The sequence below is a fragment of the Pelecanus crispus genome, chromosome 2, assembly GCF_030463565.1.
Source record: "Pelecanus crispus isolate bPelCri1 chromosome 2, bPelCri1.pri, whole genome shotgun sequence".
NCBI classification, from domain to species: Eukaryota; Metazoa; Chordata; class Aves; order Pelecaniformes; family Pelecanidae; genus Pelecanus; species Pelecanus crispus.
The window spans coordinates 93,792,296-93,805,445 of record NC_134644.1 but is presented as its reverse complement, the minus strand read 5'-3'; the positions used below and the strand labels follow the sequence as shown (position 1 = coordinate 93,805,445).

General features: G+C 40.2%; 1 protein-coding gene across 2 annotated transcripts in view; it reads right to left on the bottom strand.

The window, feature by feature from the left end:
• The window catches only part of CTNND2 (catenin delta 2), a 566,936-nt gene that overhangs the window by 319,276 nt on the left and 234,510 nt on the right, over positions 1 to 13,150 (bottom strand). The window contains exons 3-4 of one of the 2 annotated variants that reach the window (XM_075728121.1): positions 11,758 to 11,792; positions 11,162 to 11,278 (exon numbers count right to left, since the gene is read on the bottom strand). In XM_075728121.1, the coding sequence (XP_075584236.1) occupies positions 11,162 to 11,278; positions 11,758 to 11,792 (152 nt within the window). Of the gene's footprint in view, positions 1 to 11,161; positions 11,279 to 11,757; positions 11,793 to 13,150 lie in introns of those variants that run through there. The other variant, XM_075728122.1, reaches the window with a different exon arrangement.

Genomic DNA, 13,150 nt, shown 5'->3' with positions numbered 1-13,150 from the left:
TGGGAAACACTGAATTTTGGCATAAATAATCCTTATTTTTTAATTTCTGTTTTCACTATCAGTCTCCCATTTTGCAAAGAATAACTACATTTAAAATGGAGCATGTGCTTTGTTTACAGAAAAAAAAGCCAAGTAGATTAAGAACATATTTTGCATGATTAAATCCTGTTTTTTTGGAAGTATTTTATACCTTTGAAGACCAACTGTGAATGTCAAGTGTTCCTAGTCACCTTCTGTGCCTAGCACAGCCTAAAGCTGCTATTGATAGTATTAAACTAATGTGTTCCCTTTTTATTTCTAGGAAGTAAAATCAGATGGTTATAGACATCACACAAACATGACTCACATGGAAGCTGACTGCATTATCAGAAATCAAAAAATTAGACAAATCTCTTCTGATAGACCTAAATTAGGCAGCTGAAAAATAATAATAATTTAAAAAAGCACCTACCAGCTTCTGACTATAAAGCATATAAAACTACTTGCAGATATATGGATCTAATACAAAAGACATCAGAAGATCTTTAATGCTATTATGTTGTTCTATGAACTTAACTACTCGCACAAAACAGGTTTCCTCTTCTCGTGCAAAGTAGAACTCCATTTTTCCTGACCTTTAACAGGCTTAAATCTTGAACCTCTCCTGTCCACAAATGAAAATGGCTATTTGGTTTCTGAGGCGAGCCAGTGCAGAATGTGGTTAGCACTGCCTCAGAAGTCAATTAAGAAGTAAGTCAAAAAGGTCAAAATTTTATGACAATCTTTTTCATCAGCCAAAAACTCCTCTGCCATAAACGAGAAAGTACGCCCTTTTGCTTCTGCTTTCTCTTTTTGTGTCCACAAATGCGCACTGCTCTCTGCTCTCGTGTTGTACTCAGAAAATGCACTCCTCCATTTGTAAGGCTGGAATGGAAGAAAAGGAGGCAACTCCCTACTCTGCCTTATCATAGAAGTCACAAAAATCCTATGTTGTTGAGAGCTATGTAAACTGCATGTAGCACAAAAGAAATCAAACTCAATCCCACACCTGCCAAAATTTTCTGTTCCATATACATCATTTTACACAGGCTAACAAGCCAGCTCCCTCTTTTTCAGGGCTGCATCTACACACTGCTTATGCTCACGAGCTGGCAGCGGCAGATCCCAGAACGATGCGGCTCTTGGCACTTCTGACTGTGCCGAGCGCGCGGGCGCTGGCATGCCACTAAGGCACGGGTAGGGTGAGTGGTTTATCAGTCTGTCGTGAGGGTGTGGGTGCATTTGTTTCCTGGCCCGTGCTACAGACACAATATTTACTGATGTTCTTTTGCGTTGTAGGTTCGGATGCCAGAAGTCTTTCTTTGTTCCGCTGCTACAGATGCTACCATAAGTCACTGTCATTTTCTAATGAGTTACTGTAGCTGCTTCCTGTGGTGGGTGAGGGAACACCTGGTTGCCTGTGCAGGATTTCTGTCTGCCACAGGCTAAGCATTATGAGCTGATCACTACCTCTTTTCCACCTTTGATGTTGCTACTAATTGTTCCTGCTTTCCTGGTCTTGACTCGCACCTCTCCATTTCCCCCCCTCCGTATATGTTTTACCTGCTGTTACCGCTCCCGTGTTAATTTGACATCCACATTTTGTACTACAATAATAAGGCCAGATTGTCAGGGGTTGTCTTCTTTAGGCAAGGATTTTAGGTCAGTTGCACAGCATAAGATGACACCAGGTACCAAAGTCGGATTAATCTTGGGACAAGCAAGCTCAGAGATATGATAATATCGTGATATCAGTATGGAATTTATATATAAAAGCACATTTCATCATGTAGACATAACCAGAAATAAGGAAACTCCAAGAAACATGCTGCAGGTGATAGCACATTGAAACAAAAAGTCAGCCTATAGGCTGCTGTACAGAAACGGAGGGAAATTAGAAGTGACTTAGTTGCAATGTAGTCATAGTGTTACCTCTGGACTCCCAGCGTCACACACCTATGAGCAATGCGGATTCGCTTGAACTTACAGAAGCATGCAAAAAGTGAGGATAGCAAGGCCACTTTTAGACAGAAAATGTGGGGGTTTGGGTTTTTTTTTTTGCCTCTGAGGATGAATCATCATCTGTTTTGGGGACAAGACACTGGGGTTTTATTTCATGATGTGTGAGAACAGAAAAGATAAAGGAACTGGAAACAGAAAAGATGGAATTGAAACAAGGAGAGAAGCAACAGACATAAGGATATGGTAAGACAGTGATGGGCAGTTTAGGGAAAGATGGGACAGCAAGAAAAGGCAAGAAAGCACAGGAAAGGATAGGGCTAGGGAGAGATATGAAGATTGCATGAGTGTCTCTGGCTGGAGATTCCTTCCTGATGAGAGGAAATTGCAGGAGGCAGCCTGCAGCAGTTTAGGTCCAAGAGTAAGGGCATGTACTGGACCATCGGGGCTTGAGCAGTACTTCTGCCAGCGGCTGCCAGTGCTTTCTCCCTGAGAAGCCTATAAACGCGCCCAGACACCCTACCAATCTACAGAAGGGCCACAGAAGAATGGAGGTGATTGAAGCCCTGCACAGGAGGGTGCCCACAGCAACCCCTGTGCCACCCCTGAGGAACCAGGGAAAGCAAAAGCTGCTTCCCTGAACGGTGATGGTTCCTTCAGCCTTCACCAGGCCTCCTGCTTGTAAACAACCACCCATGAACCTGAAGACAGGCAGCAAACTAAAGCAGAATGAGAGGAGCTGGACCTGAGTCACAGTCCCTAACACTCCACTGTCAGAAACCCAGAGTGGACCATGGCTGGTGAAGCAGATATCAAAGCCTGCCAGGAATCGCAGTGGTGAGAGCCCGTACTGTGGCTCTGCTCCTAAGTTTGACTCTTTGCCGTGGTCTCCTCCTGCCTGCACAAGGGAAAAGACCGAAAAGGAAAACTTCACTCATGCTCTTAAAGTGAGAAGACCAAGATGAATTTAATAGGATGCGATATGTCAGTGACAAAGACGTGCCTGTTTTAACAGGTCCTTACCATCCTGATACCCATGATAAGAGCAATGGTGACGGACCACTGAATGACAGTGTTTGAGCTACATCTTTTTACCTGATGCAGTTCTCAGTACCTTTGGACTCTGCCTCTGACAGAAGACAAAAACAATAAAGTCCAAGCTCAGGATGCTCAGCACTGATGGAGCATTTCCTGAGGCAGCACTGGTTGTAAATACTGACGCTGAGATTTAAGAGCTGGCTCTCAGGTCAGTGCTAGAGCCTGCTTCACATTATCAAATCTTAATGTCTTAGCAAGGTTTAATGATGAATGTACAGAAACTTTACATCGTCAGCTATTTTGTAAAGACATTAATCTCCTGCTGAGGACTGCCCCTGGAAGCAGGTCTCGGTGTTTGCTACCAGCCAGTGGCTATTACAATGTTAAATGACATAATTATTTCATGCTTACACTTAGGGTGAGTAGGGCCAGAAAGGGGAGGTGGATAAAAGAAACATCATCTTATCCCCATTTCTCAGAAATCTAAGTATTTAACAACTACTTCAAAAGACTGAAGCTGACTCACAGTTGAGACAATTTCTCTACAACTTTCTCTGTGAGAACATACAACAAATAACTGTCAGACCACCCTTGAACAAAAGGTGCCCACCTTTCAGAAGATTTAGCCCATTACAAATTGTGCAAGGATGACTTTGAAACCCCAGAGTTTTGAAGCCAAGATATTGAAAAGGCTTGTATTAGAAGAGATGGATGGAATAGGGAGAGGCATCCAAAATGTCCAACCATAAATATTTACCCTGAATATATTACAATACTGACAGAAGTTTCATCAATAAATCGAAATTTCCTCAGACCTCATACTCTTGAGAGATTTATCTGGAGCTAAGAACTATTGAGTCATGCAACTCCCAGGCTTGCATTAACGCAGCAGAAAGAAGGGTGGTGTGACCCGTGTTACGCATTTCTGCCACTCCTACTCCAAAGACTCCAATCCTAAAATGAAAGAGGGGCACGCACACTTCCTAGGTGCTTTTCAGTTCTGAAACGTACTCCAAGAGCACATGATTTTATTCGCGTGCATGTTTACCAGGAGGTCCCACCAGAACACCTCCTTTGTGTGCACAAAGAATGATTCAGCTGGATCGCCCTGGCTCTCAGAGCAGGTAATGAAATGGAAATAACTTCATCTATCAACAAATTGTGAAGTCCACTGATGCCAAATTTCATCTCATTGAGCATGTCAGCCATCTGACAGGTGGCAGTTTCACAAAGCAAGAGCTATGGGATGAAAAAACACATAAGCACACATCCTTTTACACATTCATTGTGCAAATAGTGCCTTTTTGTTTCAACCCATTTTCAATATCTATGAATAAAGCAGCTGAGAAAGGATGAAAATCATGAAGGTTGAACAAGGAGTGCTCTTTCAGACCGGGACATCTGTTTTCACACTGAGTAAGGAGGATCTCTCTTACTGTAAAAAATTGCTAAAACAAAACTGAATTAAGAGAATAAAATAAGAGCTTAGCCCATCTTTTTAGCCTCAGAATTAAGACAGGTTATTTAAGCAAAAACTACATCTGTCTAATACAACAGCTATATATAATTTCATGTGATAAAAATAATCTGTTCTTGTAACATAAGTCATTCTTCAGAGGAAAAAAAATCGACATCTAAATGGTACTACTACCCATTGGTGCTGCATTTTGGGCAAATAGTTTCAAGTGACTAAAAGAGTTAATATATTGTAGGATTGAGTCCTCAGTGGTGAGCCATGCTTTTTCTTCCCCAGAAGGACTGAGACATCCTTAACTGCCTGCATTTCTGTCAACATGCAGCCTCAGTGAAGTGCACTCTGAAATGGCATTAGCCAAGAAGACAGTGGTTTTTAATCTACATTGTGTTTATTCCCTTATCAGTGTGCTGATTTCTATAATTCATCCTGAGCACCGGGACAATAGGGTCACAGATATAAATAAAAACGTATTCAGAAAAGTTGGGGAAAAATATTTATCTGGAGTACTGGCAAGGTCAGGTGGGAAAAACTGCAATTCCAATATAACCCACTTACTTTTAAATTGCAATTTAAAATGTAGCACTTTAAAAATATCAGACAATTGGAACACTGATCCAAGAGATTTTCTGATCCATGCCAACAAGAACTCTGTGGCTGCAGTCTGTGGTATCAATTTAGAGAGCAAAGAAGGAAGGTTGCCACATGAAGTGATTAAGCAAGTGAAAAATAGTGAAACAATTCTGTTTCAGTTAGAAAGTTAAACAGCAAAAGCTCCATAATCTGCCCCATAATCCTTTTAAGACTGGTCTTACGCTCATTTTGTGGAGACTGCAGCAAAGGAAATAACATGAAAGATTTAAGTATAGATACCTTAAATTAAAGTTAGAGACTTCTGGATTAGGAGACATTTGAGACGGTGGTTTAAGTTAGGAAGAAAGTGCCAATGGATTTGCTCAGTAATCTCAGCAGTCTGTCTAACCCTCATTTTGCTAATGCCGTGACAGAGGGAGTAACCGTTGCCTGGCTCCACCACTGTAGCCTGTAAGGATTCAATGAGCTTCAGCTAATTATCTCAGAAATGGTTTTGATGCTAGTATCATGGCAGTCCTCTGATGTGGCATGCTAATGACCCACAGGGACAGGGGTACAGAGGAACTAGTAGGATGGAAAGAAATACAGGACCAATATATTCCTCTTGTTCCACTTTTATCTCACTCTTACACTACCCATCTGTAAAATGCAAATTTACTAACATTGGCAGGAAAAGGTAGTTTGGTCCTTAACGATTGCTCAGAGGCCTCCAGTTTCTCTGTCAGAGGTGATGGACATCTGGGAGCCTCGGGCAGTTCATCAGGACCTTTCCCACTTATCTGCAGGCCAGACTGCAACCTTACCAAGCCTTAATGACAAACGCCCTCAGCAGTCACCCTTCTTCACTCAGAGTTGTGTATCTGTGTTTGCTCTCCTCCTTTCCATGAAGCTTTCTACCTCTTCAATTGTTCCTACATGTAATGGGGAGGAAAAAAGAAGAAAACAAAACAACAAAAAAAAGGAGGTGTGCTGACTAGGTAGTAAAAGGGATGAATCTGAAGCAGTTGTGTGATCTTGAGACAGTGGTGCAGGGATGGGAAGGGGAGGAAAAAAGTGTCGTTTCCTTCATTCCCCATCTTTCCAAGCTTTCTAATCTGAAATACCAGTTTTTCGTCTCCGCAATATGTACTCATCCCTCACAAAATGTTTTTTTCACGTCTTTCTGCACTAAATTAACCAATTCTGCCATGAAAATACCTTTCCTGAGCTACAGTCACTATTCAGTACTCCTGTGTCTTATGTCTGTCTGAAACATCCCTAGTAGTATGTCTGTCCTGAACTAAATTTTTCTCCCCTGTATGCTCCATTCCCCAGTGATTTCAGGTCCTACACTTACTGTGCATTCCCGTCCCTCTCCCGTGACTCATCTCCAGTGTCTTATATGCTATCAGCTTGGCTCTCACATGTCTGGTCTTTCCCCTGATCCTCTCTAAAGTGACAGTTCTTTATCTTCATTTGTGCCAAAGCAATTATTTTTGAGTTCCCATTAGAAAGAGATAATGGTGGAGGGAAGAAATCGTTTCAGAGAGGAGCAGCCAGGTCTGCAGTCAGCTCCAGGCTGCCATGCTGGGCGGTACAGTGATATACAGCAGCGAGGAGGATGGATCGAGTGCCCTCACAGTGGCACTGAGGGCTGGCGCCTAGAACACACCGTAGCTAATGGCTACTGCCACTAGTGGCAGCCTGTACCTGCCTACCCTCAGGGACTGAGGGTATGCCAACCTAAACGATTCTATGATTCTATGCGTGGACCACCATCATTCTACTGGTGACATCCCCACAAACACTTAGGACAGGCTGAACTCCCCTCTGACCACAAAAGCTATGTCAGATCACGTTTGATGTGAACTGGAGTGACACAGTGGTGACAGATCTATAGCTACGTAAAGATAAAGAGAAATCACTGCACTACAGGGAACTGGACCACAGAGGTGCAGGTTCAGGTCTTAACTCAGCTGCAGCTTCTTGCATAATTCTGGAAGTTTCCTTACTTTTTGTTTGTTTGCTTGTAACTGGAAACACATGGTTTTGGAAAGTCAATTTATACCGAGTTGGGACAGAAGAAGGAGGTGGGCAACAGTGCAGGAGCTCCCCTCAGATGCACATAACCTTGTCCCAGGGTCAATGCAACCACAGAAAACTTGTATGAGAGCGCACAGCAGTTATGAATATGCCCATCTTTGCCTGATAATAATTACTTGAAAAATAGCGATCGTTCTGCTTGCATTTCGCCGAATTAATAAAAGCTATATATATATTTTTTTTTATTTGCTCATTCACACTCAGTAAAGATAATTAGCGAGCTTCTCTATTAGCAACAGAGAACTCCTCCTGTGTAAGCCCCTTTCATGTGACTTGTCCCATTAGCCTTTTTCCATGGCTTTTATTTGCTACTAAAGGAATAGCACATGTGAAGTGATGTTTGGGATTTAGAGTATTATAACAGCTGCCTGGTATGCAATGACTTTTTAAAACTAATTCTGAGAAAATCAGAGTGCGTGAAACTGAATTGTAAAGATTCTGACTACAGGCACACTAATCCTCTACAAAAGGCAGAGCTACTGATAGATTAACTCGTTAGACTAGATGCACACAGTTCAGAAAAAGAAGTTGTGGTCACATCCCTGGGCAGGCTTTCATATGATGATTTAAAAAATCTGCCTCAACTAGACTGGAACTGCCGTGGCAGGCTGGAAGTGCTCTCTCTCCTCAGAGTCAGCCTTCTTACTGAAAATACAGCCATGCAGTCAAACTGCAGAAGTAAACGTAACTAAAATTGTGAAGTTAAGAGCTCAAAAGTTAGGAAATGCCAGACTAAGTTGCCTTTTCTGAATAGTCGTGCTTCCTCTCCTTCCTTGTCTTATGGCCAGCGCACACAATGCAAAACTATTCAGTGCTTTGTAGTTGCCTCATTTTTTTCTGCATGACCTCAGGCCTTCATTGAAAAATATCCAACACGGAGGAAAAAAAAAAAAAAAAGCACCCTGGTGGATTATTCTATGACAGTCAATGTTTACTTCAAATACAAGAATTTTTAGAATATCTGTGAGACATATATATATATACACACACACACACACACACACACACACACACCTCATTTCCTGTTTGGAGATTGAAGGAATTAAGACCAAAAGTGTCTATGAAATACAAATGCTGTGCATGAGACACTTCAGAATGAGTTTTAAACTTCCTTTTATATCACGCTTCATATATTTGAGACTGTGCTTCCACAGTGTCCAGTTACAACCGTTTGTTCTCAGCAAAACTGCAAAATAACCAGGACCACCTAAAACTAAGTATCAGTAGAAGATACTCTGAATGATTTCACAACTATAACATCAGAACTTCAGGACACGAAGGAGGGATACAATTGAATTTTAAGTGCAAAGCTGAACTGTCAAATATGAGATTTTTCTTTTCATTTAGTATGTGTGTTCTACTCATTGTTTAGAGAAGTCAGAAGCGCTCCAGATGAAATTCCCCTCTAGTATGCTGTGCAATCTGAGCCTTAGCTTTGGGGTAAATGAGGCATGGACAGAAAATGTACAAAACAGGGCCTGATAATAATTGTTTTATGATGCAGTCATAAGAAATTCAAATTATGTTGTACAGACTGCCTTGACTTTGGTACTTTTGACTTTGCAAACACAGTAACATTTTAACTGTCTGACGTGTTTGTGATATTTTACTCTAAATAGAAAAAAGACCCTCAAACCAGAAAGAAAATCCAGTCTATGATATCCTAATTGCATTTACGAGTGATTAGCAGAGCTGGAACTGTTAGCTTTGGCATATATATCTGATTCTTAATTAAAACCATAAATGGCAAATAGCAATCTAGTCTCATTATGAGGTGGGCCTGCAGCAGAGGAGTACGGGGCACTGTGACAAAACGCTTCACAAATATTTCCTGACAATGAAGAAGATCAAGCTTGCAGCTCTGTGGGGAAGCCTGCTCCCTTGCGAGCACATGCACCTGCCTGTTCTCTCTAAACCTATGTTTCTTAGGGACAGCTATGGTCCTGTCCATAACTCTATCACGATTTCCTTTCTCGAATGCCATTCTCAACACCCTGTTGTCCTCACTCTTTGCACCTAAATCCTGATCCCATGAACAAACCATCCGACGAAGCAAATTCAGCTTTCAGCTTTCTGACTGGACCTCCTGCTTCAACAAATCTCAGATCCTCCCCTGCTGGTCCCCCACACAATCCATCTCTATTGCTCCTCTTCTCCATTACTGTTTTCCATTTGTCCACGTTCCTTATTCTCCTTCCCATCTATCTACATATTCCTATTTGTCTTATCTTTTTCTCATACTCCCTAGAAATTTGCTTTAGTGCTAGTTTGCTTCCCATATCCAGACTTCTCTCCATCTACTGTCTTCATCTTTCCCGTTACATTTTTCTTAGTTTTCATCTCTTCGGACAGTTTCTGCCAGTTTCTCATCCAAGCTAGCCCCTCCCTGCCGCCAACCTCCCCTACTGCCATCTACCCAGTTTCATTTTTTATCAAATCACATTTTGAAGGCAATCCTTATCATGCTAGTCATTTAATCTGTTTCTCCTCACCCCCAGATGAAGAAAAAAACAGGGCAAATTATAAGGGTTTACATTGTTTCATCACGTTTTCTCAATATTGTTCAGACCAAGCAACATCTTAACAGATGTTAATCACAGATTGTGTTCAGATCAAGCGACATCTTAACAAAAGCGTTAGTGACATTGTTGGCCCAGAAATCTTGTGCACATGAAAAGTGAAAAATTTTCTGCTGTCCCAGGATTGTCAGCTGTGAATTTTACTGCGAAACTTGTTTCATAATAATGAAAAATGTTCTGGCAAATTGAAATTCTGCATATTCGATTTGCAATGCCTTCCTTTCGTCACCTGATGCCCACGTTTCAGGTGATGACTTCTCATTGCTAGAGATGCTTTGCAGAAGGTGGCTGTCACATTCCATTAGCCTTTCCAGATGAAGGGGAGATCATCGCCTTTGGTTTCGAGAAAGCTGAATTTGGGCAGCCACCTCGAAAGATATGACTCAGTCAGAGGGTACTGGAAAGCAGGGGATTGAAAAAGACAAAAATGGCTCAGCTGAGCAGAGGGAAGGAGATACAGAGGAATACTAGAGAAAATTGAGAAGCCAGGGTAGTGTCAGGAGCTGCGGTAGGAGTGAAGTGAAAGTGGGTATATATTGTGGCAGATGGGAACAGAGTATCAGATATGAGACTGAGGAAAAAGAAAGGAAAATAGGAGTTAACCTGCTTTTTCAATATCAAGTGCTACATCTGGTAACAGACCTGTTAACCTGTTGGAAAACTTTGTCTCACTGCATGTGACTCATGAGCACTAGCATTTGTAGACATCTGCTCTACAAACAGGTGGAGTGGCACGTCCCTCGTTCACTTTTGCTGTTGTTTAGCCTTGATTCACTTCCCCAGTGGCTGGTCCTAGCAGAGGATCTATCCACTCACTGAATAATTCTGCAAACAGAATGGCTGCTGAATGACCAGTAAGCCAACCTTTGAGAAAAGACTTCAGCTTTCTTGCTACAGCTGCTGTTCTCTGCATCATCTTTAAAAAGTTGACTAACTATTTCTGTCTGTGTATCCATTTGAAAATTTTAGTCTTAAGGAGTACCAGCTACCTGGCCAAGTGGTTACAAAGAGACATCAGAATTACTCACAGCCCCACACTACATTTCATGGTATTACTTCCGCATGCTGAAAAAGTGCTGTTTGAAAGTTACTTTTGTAGTGGTGATGCTGAAGTCTTGTGACATGACTTTACAGTATAGTACAGCAATACTGCAATTACAAAATATTTTCCTTAAAATACATTCCACATGTTTGGGTTTTTTCCTCACAAACTAACAGTGAGATTCTCTTCATTACAAACAAAACCAAAAATTAACTTGCAAAGGCAAGGAGGCAATTTGCCTGCTCACAACTACATTGTCTTCTGCCAATATCAGAAAATAATCGAGAAAAACTCTATGAGATATGCATTCAGTTTTAAAGCACAAAATGTTACAGGTATGGCTGGGCTCTAGAAAACACATTTCTAGCAACTTACTTTCACTGGCTGAATAGTCCTGTGGATCGAGTATCCCTGATTCTTGCAGTGATCTAATACAGGAGTCCACCAGCTCCAGACCAGTGGTGAGCTCATCTTCTATATCCTTCTGACCATCTGTAATAAAATTAATGGCATAAAAATGTAAAAGAAAGGCAACAGGTAAAACCAGTTACAAGGCAAAAGGTAAAACCAGTTACATGTGACTAAGCATTCACAGCTGACGGAGGAATGGGGAACACACCAAGATCACATATTCAGAGGAGGCTGGCCATACTGAAAATTATGCCATCCTTTGAAAGCGTGGCCTTGGATTAATAAAAGCAAAATGAGAAAGGTCAGGTCTAATCTTAAGAAAACTTACAGCCACTTTTAGCAATGCCCCCTCTCAAAACTCTGTGTTAGCCTCAGTGTTCTTTTTGTCAAGCCTAACAAATTTTGCCAAATTTTACCTGGTTTTAAGTAGGGTTTCCGCACACTAGCAATGAAAAAAATATTGCTTAAATAAATGTTGTTTTCATCTCCATCTTCTTTAGGAAATACAAACATTCTGGGAGAGAATATATCTAATACATATATGTCGATAAGTACATTACCTTGTGTTTGCCAGTGAAACTGCTCTTCTGTTGAACTGAAAAGAGGGAAAAAAGTGTTATTTTTTTATGAAATGATTCAGTAGCACCATCAATATTCAGATCTAAATCTCTTCTGAAGGAACTGATTTAAGAATAAAGGAACTGACTTAAGAATAAATAACATACTTAAAATACATCAAGCATTATTTTACCTTTTTTTAAATGAATGACTTGCACAGCATTTGTTCAGCAGGAGGGAAGTATCTTCACTTCTTAATTAAGTGATTTAAAACATACATACAGAAACTGCCCTTTTAGTCTTGATATACAAATTACACTATTTCAAAGCAAAAACATTAACATTTTGCAACTTTTCTGGATCCTTCTATTTGTCTGATTTTCCATTTTTATAGGGAAAGTTATAAATTGCTTTCTCAAGTGAACAGTTACATGTGATTTCTAAAAGAAATAACGAATATGATTCCTGGTTCTACTGATCATTATGTGCATTTTTATATTATTCAAATGTGCAGCTAAGTTAATTCGATTTGCCTACACAAGAGAGCAGATTTAGATGTGTTTGTGCTTCTATGTACAAGCACTTAAGCAATGGAAGGTCTTAATTTTAAAATAATGAGCATGCACACTAGAGGATGGGTTAGGTAGGGGTTTTTCTACAAAATGAATGATATAGTCAAATGAATGATAAAATGAATGATATATTCAATTAGGCAATGAGTACACTTTCCTCCAAGGCATGATCTGTTTGTGCTTCAATATATGTCTTTCTCACATGCCAAGAATACAAAAAGGATTGAAGTTAGTCAGTAATAATAATTTGTTCGATAACAGAGAACAGATTATTAGAGTAATGATTAAAGCATTTTTCTGTACATTTTTACAAGATATTTATAGGGGACAACAAAATCATCTGTTGCATCCATCAGTTAAAAAAAAAAAAACAAAAACCCAAAGACAGAAATTATTTTAACTTTCCAAACTCTAAATTTCTTTCTTTCTCACATTGAGAATAAATGCTCTTTTTAATGAGTAAACGGATTTTAAATCTTGAATTGTTTTCCCTTTTCCCAACAGACACTGGGTCTCTTATGAATATGTGAGTATAACTCCTAGTATCTATGTTCTGAACAAGAATAATGTAAATGAAAATAAATACTTCTTTTTGGAGGCCTCTTTTTACAGGAAATTCACTTTGGTGAATTATTTATCAGATTTGATAGTGTTAAAAAAAGATAATTGTCTAATTTACATATAAATAGTTCTGAAAGGACAATTTTCAATTTCTAGCTGGCATCAAAAGTGTTAACCTGAAAAATTCAAATCTGTACATCATCATCAATTTCCAAATATCTACCACCTGTGGTTTATATTGACTCACTGTAGTGACATTTCA